The sequence below is a fragment of the Neopsephotus bourkii genome, unplaced genomic scaffold, assembly GCF_033783945.1.
Source record: "Neopsephotus bourkii isolate Nb327-2 ecotype Australia unplaced genomic scaffold, CSIRO-AGI_Nbou_v1 NB_53, whole genome shotgun sequence".
NCBI classification, from domain to species: Eukaryota; Metazoa; Chordata; class Aves; order Psittaciformes; family Psittacidae; genus Neopsephotus; species Neopsephotus bourkii.
This window is the reverse complement of record NW_026900570.1, coordinates 1,225,420-1,244,396: the sequence shown is the minus strand read 5'-3', so window position 1 is coordinate 1,244,396 and position 18,977 is coordinate 1,225,420. Positions and strand designations below refer to the sequence as shown.

Sequence of the window (18,977 nt, the reverse complement as noted above, 5' to 3'; positions counted from 1 at the left end):
ATAATTTGGGATATTTAAAGCTCCTCAGTTCATGTAGCATAATGGTGAAATCAAATCAAGCTGCACATCTCTTTGAGTAAATGAATTTAGTCTTACTACCCAGCACAAAAAGAGCAATTGCTGTTTCTGGTGCACGTGTGTAAGAGTGTGGTTACGCATCACCTGATACCTCTGAATTCAGTGCTGATTTTCTGTAAAGGAGAGGAACATATTAAAAATCAGTACAGGTTTTCTTGTATTTTTTATGGATGTTTTTTTCTCTGTGGCTATCAAATAGATAAGCCAGAATAGAGAGGTTTGAAAGAATACAGTTCTTGACCCCTAAAATAATAGGGGTCATAATCACGCATTTGATGCTGTGATGTATATTAATGTCGTGTTTCCTCCTATGTTTGCATTGAATTTCTAATTTCTGTGTATTAATATTCATGTATGTGTGCAAAACAAATGGATATGTTTATGTTACTTGATGTGAATAACTGGTGGAAGACCCAAAGCTAAATGTTACTATTTACTTAACCTGTTTCAAACCCTAATCTGAGGGTATTTCTATGAGGTTCTCAACAACAAAGTGTTAAAAATCTTTAAAATATTTATTCATGCCTTAAATATACAGAAATGATTATTGTAGCTGCTCTGTTTTCTTTCACTTCTGTGTTATAACACATTGGCATACACTGCAAGATTACTTTCTGGTTTTTGAGATTTTTTAACTCTTTCTTTCCTTAGGGACCCATTTCTCCATATTATAGTCAGCGTTACGGGTTTAGCCCAGATTGTAAAGTGGTAGCATTTACAGGAGACAATCCAGGTGAGATGATTAAACATGATTTAGATTCAGTGAATATGCTTATGTATGTACGAAAATTCTAAATCAATCTCCTTGATTCTCAGATGCTTCCTATACAATGAAAGAACGTATTTGTCAGCATTAATATGTTTTTCCAACAGCCTTCAATCACTGCTTCTGAGATACAGGCATCTTGGATAAGCTGCGTGTGCTAAATGAATTCTCTTTTTGCCTAGTAATTAGAGGTCATTTGATTTGCTTCTTGGTAACTTCAGTTTTGGTTTGCCTGCCCCTAAGAAACTATTCTTACTATGAACTGCTAACATTGTAACTTGGAAAATATGAATTAAAAAGGTACTCTTCTGTCTTTTCAAGCAAAAATGACCTTGTAGCTTTCTCTAAGAATTAGAGCTGTCCTTTTGTCAGACTGATAGAGCTCAGTTTAAAAGAAGGTGTTAATTTAGGGTAAGTTTTTTAAATCTTGGAGACTGTTTGAGTTTAGAGCAAGTTCATCTGTTTCTCAAAACTGTGAAAATAAAATACTTATCTGTATTACTGTAGCATATGCAGGTTTGAATCAATAAGACGGCTTCATCATCGTATATTTTATATTCATATTCTGGGAGATGTTTAAACTTTGCATTTCCCAAAAGTCCAATTTTTTTTCTAGAGATTCAAATCCAGCTTAGTCCAATAAATGTGTGAGTAGTCTGATGTATAAGTGGGAATGTTTCTCCTTTAGAGTGTGTTGTTAAGTAAGGGATCTGCTGTATTTAAAAACTGAATGTGTAAAACATTAGATACTCATGCAGTTTTGAGCATTTTGATTTTGTTAAAAATTGCTCCCTCACCCAAATGCTTTGACCACCTTTTACAGTATATAGGCCAAGGCCATCATGAGCGTATTTGCCATTTAGATTGTGCTTTGAGATGGTGAATGTGATGTATTATGATGTCTCACACAACATGCTGTAATTGAGTCAAACAAGGAACTTTTTATCTGGTATTCTGACTTTTTGCTTTCAGCATCATTGGCAGGGATGAGACTTCAAGAAGGAGATATTGCAGTAAGTCAAAACATACTCCTGAAAATTGTCCATATTCCCAAATAAATGAAATGCATGATATGTAAAATAGCTGTAGGTTGTCAGATAAATTTATTTGCTAGTGTTGATTTTCTGTTTATTGGATTCATGCTTGTTTTATTTCTATCAATCTATAAGCTGCCTCAAAGATTGTAAGTAAACTCCTGTGACTCCTTTTTACTAATACTCCAGACATTAAAACCTAAGTCTCTTATCTAGTATGTATTTCACTAGCGTGACAACCTAAGTCAGAGCTAGCTTCAACATGAATCCAGCTGACTTATTGTGTAATTTAAAAACAATTAGTGGTAATAACAAATGGTTTTAATTTAATTTCTGGATTGCTTTCCATGCACATTGTGATAACGCTTCCATTATAATTTTCCCCTCTAGATTAGCCTTGGCACAAGTGACACATTGTTTCTGTGGATCCAAGAACCAACTCCTGCCTTAGAAGGTCATATCCTCTGCAATCCTGTTGATTCTCAAACATATATGGCACTTTTATGGTAATATCATTTATTTTCTGTGCATCTGGGATCAGTAACATATTTCTTCCTCTATGTTAGTATGATAATGAATAGAACATTCAGCATTCTGTATGGTATATGGCAATGTACTGCTGAAACATTTGCGTCAACATTATAGCATTCCTATTGTTTAATTTGAGTAACTGAAACTGCAGAGCTGTGGAGGATAAATTCTCATGGCAATAAAAAGCTGAAATTATTTTTACATATACATAAAGCGACTTCACCATGAATCTAAGGCAGTACATTTAATGTACAGGAATAATAGTCTTCTGAAATATAATAATGTGAAATGTCAAAAGCTTGACCAGGCTATATAACTTCTGTGCTCTTCTAGTGGTCCAGAGGGGACATAATAGTGCAAGTGAAGATTCCCTTTTCAGATAGTGGTATAATCGGTGCTGTTGAGGGATGTATTAGACTGTGCATGTGGAAAATACTGAGATCTCAAGAAAGAATGATCCTCATGGTAGCTTTTGGTTTCTGTGATTTGGGAATTGTTGGGTTCATTGCCAGCCAAGTAGGTGGAAAGGTGGCCTGAAGCTATGTTTTCCCTCACTGAGTCACTGTATTCAGGGTAAAATCTTCCAAAACATGTCGTAGTATTTAGGCAAATATTTGCAAGTAATATGCAGAGAAATTTTGTGTCTAAACCATATGGGTTGGAGGTGCTTGAAACTCAAAACTGCAGCAATGCTGAAGTCTACCCTTTAACTATAATATTGAATCTTATCTGTACAGTAATATGATGCTGTAGATGACATTAGGAACAGTGCTTATAAAGTTGAGTTCCAAAGCATGATGTCTGTTGCACATTACCAAGTATCATATTATGATTTTCCAGCAGTTATTATTTTTTTTAAGTTTTGCATTCAAATTTTTCCTTTACCCAGTATTTTACTTTTGCTGTATAAAATAGATATATAAACAGCCTGCTCGTAATAGCAAAGGAAAAGCTGAGGCATTTTTCTGAGTGCCTGTTATACTGCCATTGTTTTATTGCAACTTAACATGTGCAGAAGGCCAAACCTGCCTTTCAGAACACAAGATATTTCTGTAGCTGTGCAGATGCGGTGTTCCTGTTTCTCTTGCCTAATGATTTGTGCTCTGACACTGCCCCTTTTGCACCAATGTCCTTTTATTTCTAGAATATTAGAGTTTAAGAGGGGACTCTTGGTTAGTAGGGGAAGAGTGCCCAAGCTGCCATGCACAGTGTTCGCACAGAAAATGTATGCAATTTCAGCTGCTGTTACTGAGCATGTTCAGTAATTTCCTTGCCCTCTTTTTGGATGTTTTGGTGCCTTTTCTACTGAGTTGCTTTGATAACTCTGTGCTGGAGAGCATTCAGACTGCTTTCCTCTGGGTTTGAGTCCAATGCTGCATAAGTATTTTATAGCGTTTATAGTGTTATGTTCACAGAGGAGGTGAAGAAGGTGACTTCATGAGCACTGAGCACTGCATGTTTTGCAGCATGATTTACTAGCTCTGGACCAGAAATGTGCAGATGCAGCTGTGGTACTTTGCCAGATCATGGGTTGTGACTAGACCTAATAAGTCATGTTGGACCCTAGTTGGCTCCATGCTGGTACCATGCTCCTGAAGTCATAAATGCAATGTAGAGACACTCTTGCTCCTCCTTGCAGAGTCATCTCAGAGTGAGCTTTTTAGCACTGTCTCAGAGTGCTTCTCAGGAAACATCTTAGCTGTTCAGATTTAGCCTGGGTTTAGTGTGGCCTGCAAAACTGGATCTAAGCTGGCTTATTGGAGAGGTGTATACTAACATCTCTTCACTGAGCACAACACGTCCTGTAATATTTTTCTCTCTTATCTAGTTTTCTTCCTCTCTGTCTCTTTATAATGAAGTGATTGTATCTTTAAGCTTCCCCATCTTTATTCAGCTGATACAATAAACACCAATATTGAGTAAACCAGCAGATTCCTTTAAGAATCTAGAGCCAAAATGTTTTAGAAAATGCATATGTTGTGTTTGTGTATTTCAGTTTTAAGAATGGCTCTCTGATGAGAGAGAGGGTCAGAGATGACTGTGCTTCAGGCTCATGGGATGAGTTCTCCAAAGCCTTATCATCTACTGTTGCTGGAAACAATGGAAACTTGGGTATGATCCTTAGCAGGGTTGGGAGTTCCAGGGTTTCCTTAGACACATGTTGGAGTGGGTGTTGTAGCTACTTTTTAACTGGGTCATTATAAAGGCCAAGAATTAAGTTAACTAGAGAAGGGGAATTCATAATGTGTACTTAAAAATGCTCTGTTGGTAGGCTAAGTGTCATAATAATATTTTCCTTCAGTATTCACTAAATAAGAAAATTATGGAGCTCTTTTAATCACTGAAAGGGTATTAGTAGCATCTTAGCTAAGACTGTTTAAAACTAGTAATTTCTGAAGGAGACTTTTGTTAGAGATATGTTTCTTTCTCTGAAGACTTAAACCAAGTGAATTAGGTAGCTCCATATTGTTTCTTTTTCAATCATTTCTCCAGAATCTTGTTCATACATGTGGACAAAGCAGTAACATCAAGTGATACCCAGATTTCCTTATTTTCCCAAGTGTATGTCAGAGTCATATCATCCTGTTTCTTTACCCCACATTATAGTAAGTGAACTGAAAGAAATGATGATGATAGAAATATTGTAAAAGCATAAACCCATATATTTCAGTTTTACATTATTTTTTCCCACAGTTTAACATTTTACAAGTGTAGCAGGTAGCTGTGAAGTATGCTATTGAAAGGTGAGCATATGTGTGATCAAGATCAAAATTTAACCATTGTAGAGCTGGATTTAAAATCATCACCATTATCCTAGATCTGAATTAATGCGAGTAAAATTAATTTAAAAACTGAAGGTAGCAAAGTTTTAAAATGTAGATATTTAAGCTATAAAAGACTTCACTCCTTAGAAAAGTGAATTTAAGATACAGTTCATTGACACTATGAGGTTAGCACTGATTTTTCATTTTTAGAAACTCTGTTATATTGTCTGTCAGATCCATTCTCTGTGGGGTATTAAAATGACCAGGAATGTCTTTTCACTAGAAGGAAAATCAATTCAGGTGTTTCAGAAAATGGCAAAAGGTTATTCTGAAACCCCAAAGTCAGTCACTATGGGTGGTATTAAAAAAAATTGGAAGTTGATGAAAATACTGTTACTGATTTCAAGGGTACCAGGACACTAACTTAAAGTTTTAAGATTTGTATTATAGTGTGTTTCCTTGAATATCCCAATCCCCTATAACAAGGGGTGTTTCGTGAAAGTTGTCCTCAGTAACATGTATGGTTAGATAACCTCTGGGTATACATGTAAGAATACAGTGATCTCCAAAATCTAAGTTCCAGAGCAAAGCAAAGAAGTAACTGGTTAGCCACCCTTCCTTTTATAAGTTGTTCTCTGCACTTCCTGTTGTGAGATGCTCTTGCAGATGTTTGAGAGATGGGTAGAGGCAGCTGCTAGGATCAGGCTGCGATAATGCGAGTAGCAGGGGTAGCAAACAGGGAAGGAGGAGGAGTGACCGGATGAGGGTCCTGTTGAACCTGGGAAGTACTTGAGAAGGCTAATAGAGTCATAGGATCACTTGGGTTGGAAGGAACTTTAAAGACCATCCAGTTCTAACCCCCTGCTATGGGCAGGGACACCTTCCACTAGACTAGGCTGCTCAAATCCCTGTCCAGTCTGGCCTTGAACACTGCCAGGGATGGGGCAGCCACAACTACTTTTGTTCCACCGTCTCGCCACTCTCATAGTTAAGAATTTTTTCCTAATATGTAATCTACCTCTGCCCTCTTTCAGTTTAAAGCCATTCCCCTTGTCCTATCCCTACATGCCCTTGTAAAAAGTCCCTCTCCAAATTTCTTGTAGGCCCCTTTAGGTACTGTAAGGTCTCTCCGGAGCCTTCTGTTCAGGCTGAACAAGCCCAGCTCTGTATGCCTGTCTTCATAGGAGAGGTGCTCCAGACCTCTGATGGTCTTTGCAGCCCTTCTCTGAACTTGCTCCAATAGGTCTATGTTCCTCTGTTGGGAGTCCCAGAGCTAGACACAGCACTGCAGGTAGGGTCTCACGAGAGCAGAGTAGAGGGGGAGAATTGCCTCCCTTGACCCACTGGTCATGTTTCTTTTGATGCAGCCTGGGGCAGCTGGCTTTCTGGCCTGCAAGCTCCCACTGCTTGGTCATGTTGTTTATCAACCCAGCATCCCCAAGTCCTTTTCCTCAGGACTGCTCTCGATCTATTTTCCACCCAGCCTGTAGCTGTGCTTGGGATTGCCCCAACCTACATTCAGGACCTTGCACTTAGCATTTTTTAATTATTTTTGTTTGTTTGTTTGTTTGGCTAATAATTGTAGGCCTCCTAGGGCAACATATTCTTGTTTCAAGGTCTGAACATTAGAAAGTCTCCTTAGTAGCTTAGCTATTCAGTTCAGTTTCTCTGTCCTTGTTTTCTTTTTCTGTTTTAGTCTCATTTCTTGAATATGTTTTCTGACCGTTTCAACTGTTCCTGCCATCAACACAAAAGAAATCTTTTTCACACTTTTTCTCTAGTAGTCTACAAAGCATTCATGCATTTCTTCAGATCTCATCAAAAGTATTCAGACCAGCTCTGCTTCATGACTTGAAATGTCTGATGTTCTCTAATAACGCTCGCAAAATCTAACCCAACGGTATTCCTGTACTCTTCTTGCTTGCTGTTTTATGTGGGGCTTTTTTCCTTTCACCCCACCCCTCCCCACTTCCCTATTTCTAACATACGTTGTATGGTATCTATGTTGCTTGCACGGGTGTTTGTTGTGGTGAGTGTTTGCTCTTTATAGTCTTGTTGTTTATATATTGTTTGGATTCCTAGACCCAGACATGCTTAAGATTCACATTTTTTGGAAAGCAGTGACATTTTGATAAATTTGTGGACTGAAATCAGTTAAGAAACAGGGTGCGTGGCAACTCAAATGTCCAAATACCTGATAAGCATTTATTGTCATTTTAGCTGTGTGCTGAAATAAGATACCAACTTTGGGCTAGGAGCAAACATGACACTCTTTAATGTTCCTTGGTGCAGGTTTCTACTTTGATGTGATGGAAATTACTCCTGAAGCAGTTGGGATTCACAGATTCAACAAAGACAATCAAAAGGTAGTAATAGTCAAGTTAACGTCTCAAACCTTGAGGGAGTGCTGTCAAGGCTTGAAATCTTTGCTGTTATCTTTCTTTTATTTTTTTTTTTTTGGTCAGAGATACTTGCTTTCAAGTTTTATTTATTGGTGCAAGTCCCTGATGATGATTTTCGTAAGGAAGTATTTGGACTGTAGCTTGAGAGTGTCTACAGTGCAAAGTCTGAACTAGAACTTATATGGTATTATTCTTACGAAATGTTTCCTTTATTGGAAAATATGGATTTAGTGAAACCAATTCTGGTTTTGAAAAGGGATTAACTTTAAGCTTATTGAGATCTTAGTATGTTTACATGGCTTGGTCTCCACCTTTTAAGTTTCAGACACGTAGATAAGGGTGTCTTGAAATTTTGGGGCTATAATATTTTGTCTTTTGTCTTGTTCTAAATACAAAGACCTCAGTTTTCTGTCCTGCATGGCTCGGGGTAACCTACAAGCTACATAGTTGTATCTAAGTAAACACAGGCTCAAGTCCAATTGGAATTAAAATAGAAATTATGAAAAGGAAAGTTCTTCATATCTTTTTCCTTTTCTCTCTTTTTTTTTTTTTCTTTTGAGAATGGATATTGTTTAAATGTCTGGCTTTTTGGATGGTACTGAAACTCAAAAGATGTCTTTTATCAGTCATGACTCCCAGTCAATTAGACTTCACCCAGGTGGAGAGAGATTGATACTGGCGTGTGTTTGCAGTGTAGCGCTAGTGTCTTAAATGTTTGCTGTTTAAATGAATGCTTAATCACTTCTAACAGTTGCGCAAGTTGTAGGCACCTATTGTAGTGCATGGAAAAACTCAGAATTTTGTGAAGCTTTCTTTGTATTTTAGTTCTATATTTTCCTGCTTCTGTTGCATTTTTCATACTCTGGCTGATGAAAGGACAGAAAAATGTTACATGTAGAAACTAAATGAAAAGATTACATGGTTTCACTTTTGTGGAGACAGAAATAAATTTTTGTGACATTGCTTAATGCATCTGAATTTTATCTACCTGCTTTAATTTCGTATTTTTGAGATACTGATTCTTAAGCAGCCTTTGGTGCTGAGAAATGCATAGAGAAGAGTTTACAACTTGCAGTAGAACCTCTTTGCATTGTGTGTTGATTTCAAGTTTAATGGATTTGCCAACAAACACTGAGGTTATGGGTTGCGTTCTCTGTCATGAGTCTTTAGGTCCCTCTTATGTGTATGAGTGAAGAACTAGGCCTTGCTGAAAGCAGACTTGGGGGTGAAGACAGGGATAATAAACTATAAATCTGTCTTGCTTTTTTTAACCAGTCGGCAGCTTGGCATTATATACTCTGTAAGGTGCTTGTTAACTTAATGTATTCCCTCTTTGATATAGGTTTCAGTCTTTCCAAGGGAGGTGGAAATACGAGCATTGATTGAAGGGCAGTTCATGGCCAAGAGGATTCATGCTGAAAAGCTGGGATATAAAGTCAGTAAGTATGATGAAAAGCAGTACAACTCATGGCACTAGAGATCAAACACAAAGATAGGAGTCCTAACAGTAATGTCAGTATTGTGATTCGTGTCCTGCCTGATGGATATAGAAACTGGTATAAATTCTAAATTAGCCTCCTGGAAAATTTTTGGATGGTGTGTTGGGGCAAGTTTTTGCAGATGTTAATTTTAGGACTAACGGTTTAACTTTAAGGTGACTTCTTTTCCAAGTATTCTTGCTGTTTCATTGTTACTGAGCTGCATTGTCAATTTTTAAAGAAGAGTTTGGGCTTCAACAGCTTGTTAAGTGAAAAGACAACCAGCCTTCTTCCTTAAGCTGAAGACTGTAACTCAGACAGTCTGAAATCTGTGTTCAGTTACTGGATCTCCCATAAGCCTCTTTACCTCAGTTTCCTGTTAATAAAGCAGAAGCCTTTTCCCTGTCTTGTGATTCAGAAAGTAAGAGATCCTGCTTCCTAGAGTTGATAATGTGAGTATTTTTTTAGCACACTGGAACAACAAAGTCAGTATTTTACCTGTAGAAGTGGGATCAGGTCGTTACTGGCTGTACAGTTCTACAAAAAAAAATACAGGCAGGTGGGTAAGATGTTTATTGGCATTTTCTGCCAGTGTATCAACTGGTGGCATCTTGAAAAATATTGAATTATCTTTTTAAAATCATATTATTTTTATTTACATCCTGACCTTCTCCTTTACAAGCCAATGCTGACCTCCTAGTTTAGAAGCCATTGCCTGACTCTTACCTCCAGGCTTTTATGCATAATCGTGAAGGATAGAATTTTTTTACTTTTAAAAGAGAACTTGGAAGCTGTAAGTTGAGAAAATAGAGAGACACTGGAACAAATCACAAGGCTTGGCAACACCACCTCATAAATTTATGCCATAAAGGCTTTGTTGTTATATATTTTCTCATATTCTTGAAACCGCATTTATTTGGGAAGGTTATTTATGGCAACAGGCTGAGTTTCAAATAGATCGTGTTTAAAATACCTGCTATAGCCTTCATTCTTAGATTCTGCTCCACCGAAAGCTTGGCTTACATGGCCTAGAAAGCTCATGGCTGAAGAGGATACTTTTGCAATCTGTAAATGTCAGGGGTTAGACAAACACCAGAGTGCAAGAGGAACTATTTAAGATATTGGACAACTCTGACACAGAAACAAATGGGTAGAAATTATCTGTAAATATGTTTAGGCTCTGTAGGACAGCCAGAAGCCTAACTGGATTTAGGATGTGGCTTAATAAGCTTTAAAACTTTTTTTTTTTTTTAATGCTGTAGATGTCTACAGTAAGAAGGAGATGGGTGTGATTGCATTGTGTTCCTCTAGTTTCCTTGGAACCTCGTATGCATTTGTTTTGTTGCTTCCCAAAAGTCTTTCAGCTATGTAGTAACTAACAGATGAGTTGCTTTAAAAGAGAACTGCTGTATGTAGTGTAGGCTGTATGCGTCTCCCACTTTTCCTTAGTGGTATTATTTAAATGTCATATTCTGTTATTTGTGTAGTAATGGCAGGCTTACATATGCATTGTTGTGTGACAGCTCTGAAAACACGGTGAGTTCTGAATGTGTTTGAGGGTACAGATGCCCATTGTGGGAATTACTCTTGTATTGCTACACATTCTCTTGTTTAATAGCTGCTGTTTTTCAGGCTGCTTCTCTGTTTCTAATGTGATTTAAAATCTTATTTATCTTTTGGGTGAAATATACAGTTGGGACGCTTGTGTTTATTCAGTTCCTTTTAGGCCTTGTCTACAGAGGGAATTTACTTTGATTTTTCCAGGAATCAAGCTGATTTACATTCAGAAATATAATCACAGCAGTGTAAATCTTGGCTTTTGTTGTTGTTTACACCAATGGAAGAATAGAATAATAACTGCTCACGAGATCTGGGAAGTTATAGGATAACACATATTAAATTGATCTGTAACACAAATGGAACTGACATGGTCACTCACAACAAATGTTTTGCTGTGGTGTCCTGCAGTTTGTGTGGTGCCATCTCAATGGTGCATATGAGTCACAAACCTGGCTAAGAAGTGCCCTAGCTCTGGCACCAAGGTTCTGGAGAAATCATTTTGGCAGTCATGCACTCTGTTCTTCAGCCAAATGCAGTTTGGATGACTGGGATCTGAAAAGCAGCAGCATACGTGGAAGAGAATTTTGTGAAGATAAATAAATAAAAATCAGCCATATATAGTTCTTGGTTATGCACTGTGAACATGACAAACATTAGATAATCCCTTAGAATTTACTTTCAGTTAATGAATATACGATCTTGCTAGGAGCAGTATTTTGAATCCTCAGTCTAGCTAGCACTGAAGGAAGAAGTGCAGTGATGCTGAAAGAGTGTCTTATATTTGCGTGTGGTTTTGTTCCCAGTTTGGTATGTTTGGTTGTCTTATAGAAATTGCAAATAATAGTTTCAAAACCCCATAAAACAGCTTTTCGGGTGCTGTTTGTGCTTGCCTGAAGGCATGTGCAGGGGTTTCAGTGCGCCTTCTGTGCCAGTAGAGGGCAGGGGATTCTCTCTCATGACTTATTTAATTTGAGGCTGCGACGTGTGTGTCAGCCTTGTTTTGAAAATGGCAGTCACCAGATGATCCCTAGGAGAAATGTTAAGCCCTACATTAATCGTGATTTAAGGGTTTTAAAAGTGTGTGTCACTCTGTTCTAATTGCTCTAATCTTTCTCAATCAGATTTCAGGGGAAATCATTCAGTAACACCCTGTATCCTGTTTTGCTTATGTGCTTAAGGGGTGGATAGAGGATTGCGATCTAGAAACAAACAAGTGAAGTTTGGTCTGTCCCTGTTGTTTACATCCTCCGATTCAGAGATTCATGCAGATAAGGTGAAGGTTTGCTGTTCTGGTTTTATTTTCCTGAATTTTGATTGTATCATAAACAACTGCTGTTGTGTTACTTCCTTTTTCTGCTTGCAGCATCCCCTTTTGAAAGCCAAACTCATGACTGGATTTCAGAGGCTCGTCATACAGACATGCTTGCTGCATTGGTTTGTGGACTCTCTGAAGTCAAAACCATGGTAACTTTAGAGAGAAATGACAGTGGCTGCAGCTTACTGACACAGGTGATCGCAGCCAGCTATAAAGCTGTCACTGGTTGAGAGTGATCTGCCAGTATATACTTTAATAACTTTGGTGGTCACTTCAGAGTTGCTTCTATTCCTGACCAAGCAATATTAAAGTTCATCCCAAAATTGACACTGACTAGAGAATGTTGCAATGGTCCTTGCTTGAATCTAGTGAAGCTATCCTGGTGAAGATCCACAAAAATGATTATTTTTGGGAGCAAAATCTACCTCCAGGCCCACTGGTGGGTGAAGTAAATATTGCCATGATATATGTTATGCTGAAGGAAACAGCATACAGGTATGGGTTCTGGTGTTGATCACACATGTAGTCAATAGATATTTAAGTGATGTGCTAGTCTTCAGTGTAGAAACCTTTGTGTCAGTGGTAATCTCGGCACTAAGTCTGTATGTACTGGGTCCTGTGCATGCTAGAGTTGTGTTAGCAACTGATGACGGCAGCATCAAGTAATAAATCCTGCCTTGTAGGTGGCTGGTTATCTGGGGTGGAGGTCTGTGTTGAAGCTGTTAACTTTGGACAAGGCTTTCTGCCTTCACCTTGTGCCTGTCAGTGAGTTCATATACTCCGGTTGCTCTGGATGTGCTCTTTATGTCACATTTATACCTTTAGGAATCTGATTCTGCCACCTAACTGACAACAGCAGGGGTAGATGGGTAGAAGGTGCCACATTTTACAAGCATGATCTTTGTCCGTAAAATCCCATGTCTGTGTTTATTATGTAATTTAGAGCTTCTTGCATACATAAATCCTTCACTCACAAATAATGTTGGTGCCCTGAATTCTACTGACTGTGCTTGGTGCTTAAGTCCTGGCTGGAGTGACACAGACATGCCTATGGCTTTGCACTGGTGTAAGAATGAGCCTTTTTTTTCCCTTAAGCGCTACATGTTGATGGTGTTTCCAGTATGTGAAAGCACATCCTTCTGATCAAATATACGATGAGATGCATTCTTAAACAAAACAGCAGTCCTGCAGTGCTAGGGAAAAATTGGAAATGTCAGAGCATGCTGGGCTTGACATCTCAGTGATTAGAGGGGGAACTTATATTTTCTGAAGAACTCGGTCTACGATTACATGAGGGCAAACTCAAAGGTGCCCAATATCTTTTTTCTTCAGGTAGTATTTTCTTCTGATGCTATTTCCAGCAGGTTGAAGGTAGTAATAATGTGTGGCACTTTGTCTGCAGGGAAGGCAGTCTGATGGAGCAAGGGAAGCTCAGAAAATATCCGTTAGTATAACATGGAGTGATTGATTTTCCTTGTTCATGATGTCACGCAGAATCACAGAACACAAAGGGGAGGCATGGGGCTGTCAATTCAGAGCAAAGTGTTGGTCCATTGGAGGGTGGAACTAGCTTTCCAGTTTGGCAAAGCTAGATGGCACTGATCCTTGGGTCACTCTGGAGATGGCTTTGTGTCAGGCTACGAGACAGGTTTTTCTGCTGGTGGTTGTCTTTGACTGGCTTCAGTGACTGTAGTCTCCATAGTCTTATGAAATATCAAGAATGTGGGGGTACTTGTTCCATCGGTTGCCCTTACCTTCACCACTAAGTGTGCTTCTACTCCAGTTGTAGCAGTGTTCTGGCTGAAAACTGTGAGTGAGGCCATTTTGTAGTTGCATGCAGATTAAATTGATGTTCATGCCCTGCGGGATTTAAATTTCTTAGAGAAATCAATACTAAAATGTTGTGTTGGCTTCGTGCTTGTCTCTTGCTGTTTGCTGTTAAGAGTGCTGATGTTGTTTCAGCAGCATGAGGGTGATGGCTTTGTTAGGGGCCTTTTTCTTCAGGAAGCAAATGAAAACAGTTTAAAAATAATTAGAGGACAGAGCCCTTGGTGAGAGATTGAAGTCCTTTGTTCACAATAATAGCGAATAATAGTAGAGGTCAGATTGGAACATATATGAACAGTGATGGGGCAGAGAGTACTGCTTGCCGTGCAATACAAACAGACCATAAATATGCTTTGCCATTAGATCTTGGGCCTGTATTTTTGAGGGAGGAGTGTTGGCTTAAGTAGGACTTTCAAACTCATCAAAGTCAGGATCTTCCTCCCAGATAAGTTAGTGATTCTGCTGCAGAGGATATTTGTATTTTCTGATTAAAGTTCTGGCTGATAAGAGTGCCAGTGTGAGATGTGGGCAATACCTTGCCAAGAAGTGGCCTGTATCCCCTCTTATTTTCCACAAAGCATCAGACTGGTATCACGTAGCAGAGCCTTCCAGGCACGATCAAGCAAGGCTTGGTTTTAAGCCAGTGATCTGGAGTGAAGGGTTGGTTAGCTCATTACCAATTCCCTGACCAAGTGTTTTGCAAAGAAGAGCTTTTTTATTATTACTTGGCTCCAGAGAGCCAAGAGTATTAGTTTAACTAATTTTAAAAAGGGTTAGATAAAATGTCTCTGGAGGAAATGACCTAATGTACTATAAGGAAGCTGCATACGTGCTCTAGAATTTTTCATGCAGTGGCTATTGTCTTGCTTTTATTTTGTTTTATTGTTGTTATACATATACAGGAAACACAGTGAAGACAGAAAATCTGAAGAGTTAATAAAAAGATTGGAAAAGGTACTATCTGTCTTTCATTTCTGACACAATGATAAAATGTTGTCATTGTTTGAACAATCACTTTTAATGTTTGGTCAGCAAAAGACTAAGTATGTAAATGGTTCAATTCCTGTGCCCTAATGTTAGGAGGGATTGTTTATGGCTGTTTCAGTGATGTACTGTTCAAGCAGTACTCAGTAAAATAGTCAAGCTGTCGGCTGGTTTTGTTAGAGCTTCATGGATCTTTAGAAGCTGGGGACTTGGACATCAGTTAAGTTATCTAATAAATCTTTTATCACTTGTGTTTTTAGGACTGATCTACTTTTAAATCCAATTAGATTAGGGAGGGAATGACATGATTGCAGTCTATAAGTACCTTCTTGGGAAAGGAAACTTGGTAGTATAGAACCCTTGAGCCCTACAGACAGAAACACTATGGTTCAATAACTGAAAGTAGGCAAACCTCAAATGACAAGCAAAGTGCAGATTTTTGACAAAAACTGAAATAAAACATTTCAGCAATTGACAGGGTGTAGTGAACTCTTTAGCACTGGAAGTCCTACGAACAAGGTTTGTTTTTTTTCCTAAATACAGGTGCTCTGATCCAAAGAGATTGTTCATGTTATAGAAGGGTGAGTTAAAAGGACCAGAGTGGTCCATTCTGTCTCAGACACATAGGAATCTGTAAGACATGCCATTGCTGGGAAGCTCATCTGATTCACAACTATATATATATTGCTTTGTAGTAATCGTTTATACCAATAGCAGCTGCTGGTATCACTATAAATGATCCCCTGTTTTTACATTCCATTTGTAAAATACTGTATCTACCTTAGTTGACACTTAGTGAGATGATACCTATTTATTACTTTAAATCTTTCTTCAGTGTCTTCCTGTGTTTTCATTTTTGTTGCTCAAATGTGACAGGTCTGTTAGTGAACTCCATTCAGCTCTCCCCAGAATCCCTAGTCTCTCCAGCTGTCTTTCCTTTTTCCTGGCTTAAGGTTATTCAGCTGCTCTTACACATCTCATGTTATGCATCACTTCTGAGCACTAAGTGTTTCCATGCTTTCAGCTGCATCAATCCACACTTGAGATTTTTCAGTGTTAACAGGGATTCTACAAGACAAGTCATTCTTTCCCGACCTACTCTATTTGCCTGCATGTACAGTGATTTTTAGCTCCATTTGCTGCATGAGATTAAGCAGGACAGTTTTGCCTTACTTTAAAAGAGATCATTGTCTGAGTTGTTTTAAAATGAATTTACATATCTAAAGTGTTGGTTCCATACAGACTTCGATTTTTAGGGGACAGCTTCTCAGTGCTTACTCAGATTATCTCAAGAGAAAAATAACAAACCACCCTGAATTTATTAAGTAAAAACATACTAAAAGCTCGCGTCTGTGGGGAAGGGGAATTCTGCATTCTATTTGTGTAACTTTAATTCTCTTTAGACATGAAAGGATTAATTTTGGCAGGTGTTTTTTTGTTTGTTTGGGTTTTTTTGTATTTCTGACCCATGGTTTTCAGGAATGCATGCAAAAGGTATTCTTTTTTTTTTCCACCTTTAAAATACAGCGTTACTTAGCCTGTGCATGATGTGTCTAACTTATGCACTAGCAAAGGTGTGCATGGCGCATGTAAAGTGACAGGTCTCAGCCCCAAGGCTTTCACAATGTCGGTTCAGTCCAGGTGTAAAGGGTGGCAGAGGATGGGAAGTTCATGAAAAATAAGCTTCAAGTGCAGTATGTGCTTCTGAAGTTCTTGCTCTGATATGAGTACCAACAGGATTTTTTTAGCTTTGCACTTGGAGGCTGTAATTTATGATCAGTGACGGGACTGACCCAAAGAAGGACAAAATTCCTGATCCCAGCTTCCAGACAGTGATATAATTTTTCTCTTTGATGTTTAAAAGGCTGGACTTGAGTTTCTTACAGTGGCCTTCAGCTCATCAGTGCTATTCCTACTTGGAAAATCTAAAGAATGTGTGAAAGAACACAAGGAAAAAAGTTTGCTTGAAACTGAAATTGTCTTCTTCCAACTGCAGTTACATCTGCATCAGGCAGACTTAATGTAAAACTAAACTCAGGTGTACCTGCTGAGCATTGTACATCAATTACTACTCAAGTAGAAAGTGAGTTTAAAAGTGGCCACTTCTCTACCATTTATGTTGGTTTTAAAATATTTGTCTTCCATTTGACAATATTTAAGAAATTTCTGAAAACTGGAAATTTGAAATTAAAAATAGAGTATGTATATACATGCAAAGGGAGGTTTTGTGATGTTTTTATTTTTTATAGTGTCTCAAAGTGAAATACTTTAGAGGATACCTCTATGGCAGATAACTGAACTTGTAAATCTTTAATGTTACTAAAGCATGACTTAACTCTCAGGGTGTGCCTATCGGTTGATTCTTCTGAAATGCATAATTATTAGATGTTTTCAGAAGTTCTGGTAGATGGAAGTTCAGTTATGCACAGTTTGTCGAAACCAGCTAGCATCTTTATAAAACATAAACCTGTGTGCCTTTGTATTTCCACTTTTGCAGCAGCACTGAGTGGAAGGAATGGCTGCATAGGGATTTGAATGAGCTGAATGCGCTGTCTCAAAAACTCTACACGAAGGTGTTTGCTGTGCGCAAACACACAGCATTAAATTCTTTCTTTTTACAAGGCAACAGTGTTACCCAAGGTAGCAATTCTAAACAGTGTGTATTCATTAAAGAAGTAGATGCAAATGCCAGTATTATTTTGGAAAACCAATGAACTGACTTGGAAATATGTTTGATTTCCTTAGCCTAAAGTTAGTAGCCAAAGTTTCAGTGTACTTTATCTCTCTGGTCAATGTACTTCATCATTGATAACAACGTTCTTCACTTTTGTGTGTTTTCATGTCATGTTTTCAATATGTTAAGATCACTTCTCTTACATTTCAAATATTGGCTTTGTTGGTAGAGGAGTTTGGATCCTAGGGGTATTCATGTGCTGAAGTAATGCATCTGGGAACTGTATTCCAGCACATCCTTGGCCAACTTCTCTGCGTTTCCAGCACTGGGTCACTCAGTTCCTTCCTTCACCATTGCTAATATCTGTTACCAAACAGGTAAATCTCAGTATTTATCTGTACATAGCTATTTCCATGTGTGCATCTCAAGAAGTAATTATGGAGAGCTGGAGGGCAAACACCATTGTTTCAAACTGACAAAGTATTTCTGTGCTGTCGGTGACCAACTTAAAGCCTACAAAACAGCAGAAAATAATGTCATATATTGGCTTGTGTAGCAGCAGCACTATGAGTAGCATTGGAATCAAAGTGGTCACAGAGCTGGAGGGATGTTGAATGATATTTTCAAAAGCATTCACTCTCTTCACTCAAGGTGCTCTTGATCTTTTCCCTCTGTGTTTATTCTGGTCAAAAATGAACTTTTTGTTATTCTGAAGTGGTTCTAATTATAATGGCAATACAAATGTACAAGTGGAGAGCTGCTTGAGTAATCTCTTCAAATTAAGTGCACTTCTAGTAAAGTGATTTAAGTTTACCTGCAAGTGAACACTTGTGCTGCAGAGTGATACAAAGCTTCATATATCATACCTAATTTTTGTCTGTGAACATAAAAGCCTGGTACCCACTGAAATGCAGGTGAACATCTTAAGCCATTGTTTTTAAGTATGATATGTTAGAATAAAAAATCGCTGGCAAGCACTCAGGATCTAGTGGCTTTTTGTTTATTTTTGTGTTTTAAATTCCTTTTTTATTCATTAGAGTTATTAAATTCTTTCAAGTACGGTAGTGGCTATGAACTTTGATACAGGTCAGGGCAGATTTTAGATGCTATCTAGGCTGTTACTTAAAGTGTAATCACTGCAAGGGCATTCCTGTTGATTTCAGTGCTGCCATTTGCATGAATAAGGGTTAATCATGAGAACCGGGAGAGTGTAAGACTATAACCCTAATTTCTATCCCCTTCTATATGCTTGAAAATCGGTTAGATCACTCCTCAGAGGCCTGATCATTTAACTCTTTTCATTTTAACCAAGGGTAAAACTGACAGCGGTTCCAGTTTGGAGAGGCCTCACACAAACTTCTGTCATCTACCTCCCCTATATATCCTTTCTATCTGGCCTGCTGGCACATCCAACACCCCAAAATCAGCTGCACATTCCAGCAGACTACAAAAGCAAAAGTACATTGAGGGATAAGGTAGGATGTATTGTATTCTACTGGTTAAAAGAAGAAAGTTACATATATGTATGTTTTTATTTATACACACACACTATATATATACATA

The 18,977-nt window shown here is 38.2% G+C and overlaps 1 protein-coding gene across 4 annotated transcripts in view; it reads left to right on the top strand.

Moving 5' to 3' along the window:
• XYLB (xylulokinase) overlaps positions 1 to 18,977 on the top strand; it is a 105,559-nt gene that overhangs the window by 39,447 nt on the left and 47,135 nt on the right. For all 4 annotated transcript variants that reach the window (XM_061348657.1, XM_061348667.1, XM_061348688.1 and 1 more), the window contains 6 exons: positions 730 to 811; positions 1,817 to 1,857; positions 2,269 to 2,384; positions 4,406 to 4,521; positions 7,467 to 7,540; positions 8,919 to 9,015. In XM_061348657.1, coding sequence (XP_061204641.1) covers positions 730 to 811; positions 1,817 to 1,857; positions 2,269 to 2,384; positions 4,406 to 4,521; positions 7,467 to 7,540; positions 8,919 to 9,015 — 526 coding nt within the window. The remainder of the gene's footprint in view (positions 1 to 729; positions 812 to 1,816; positions 1,858 to 2,268; positions 2,385 to 4,405; positions 4,522 to 7,466; positions 7,541 to 8,918; positions 9,016 to 18,977) is intronic.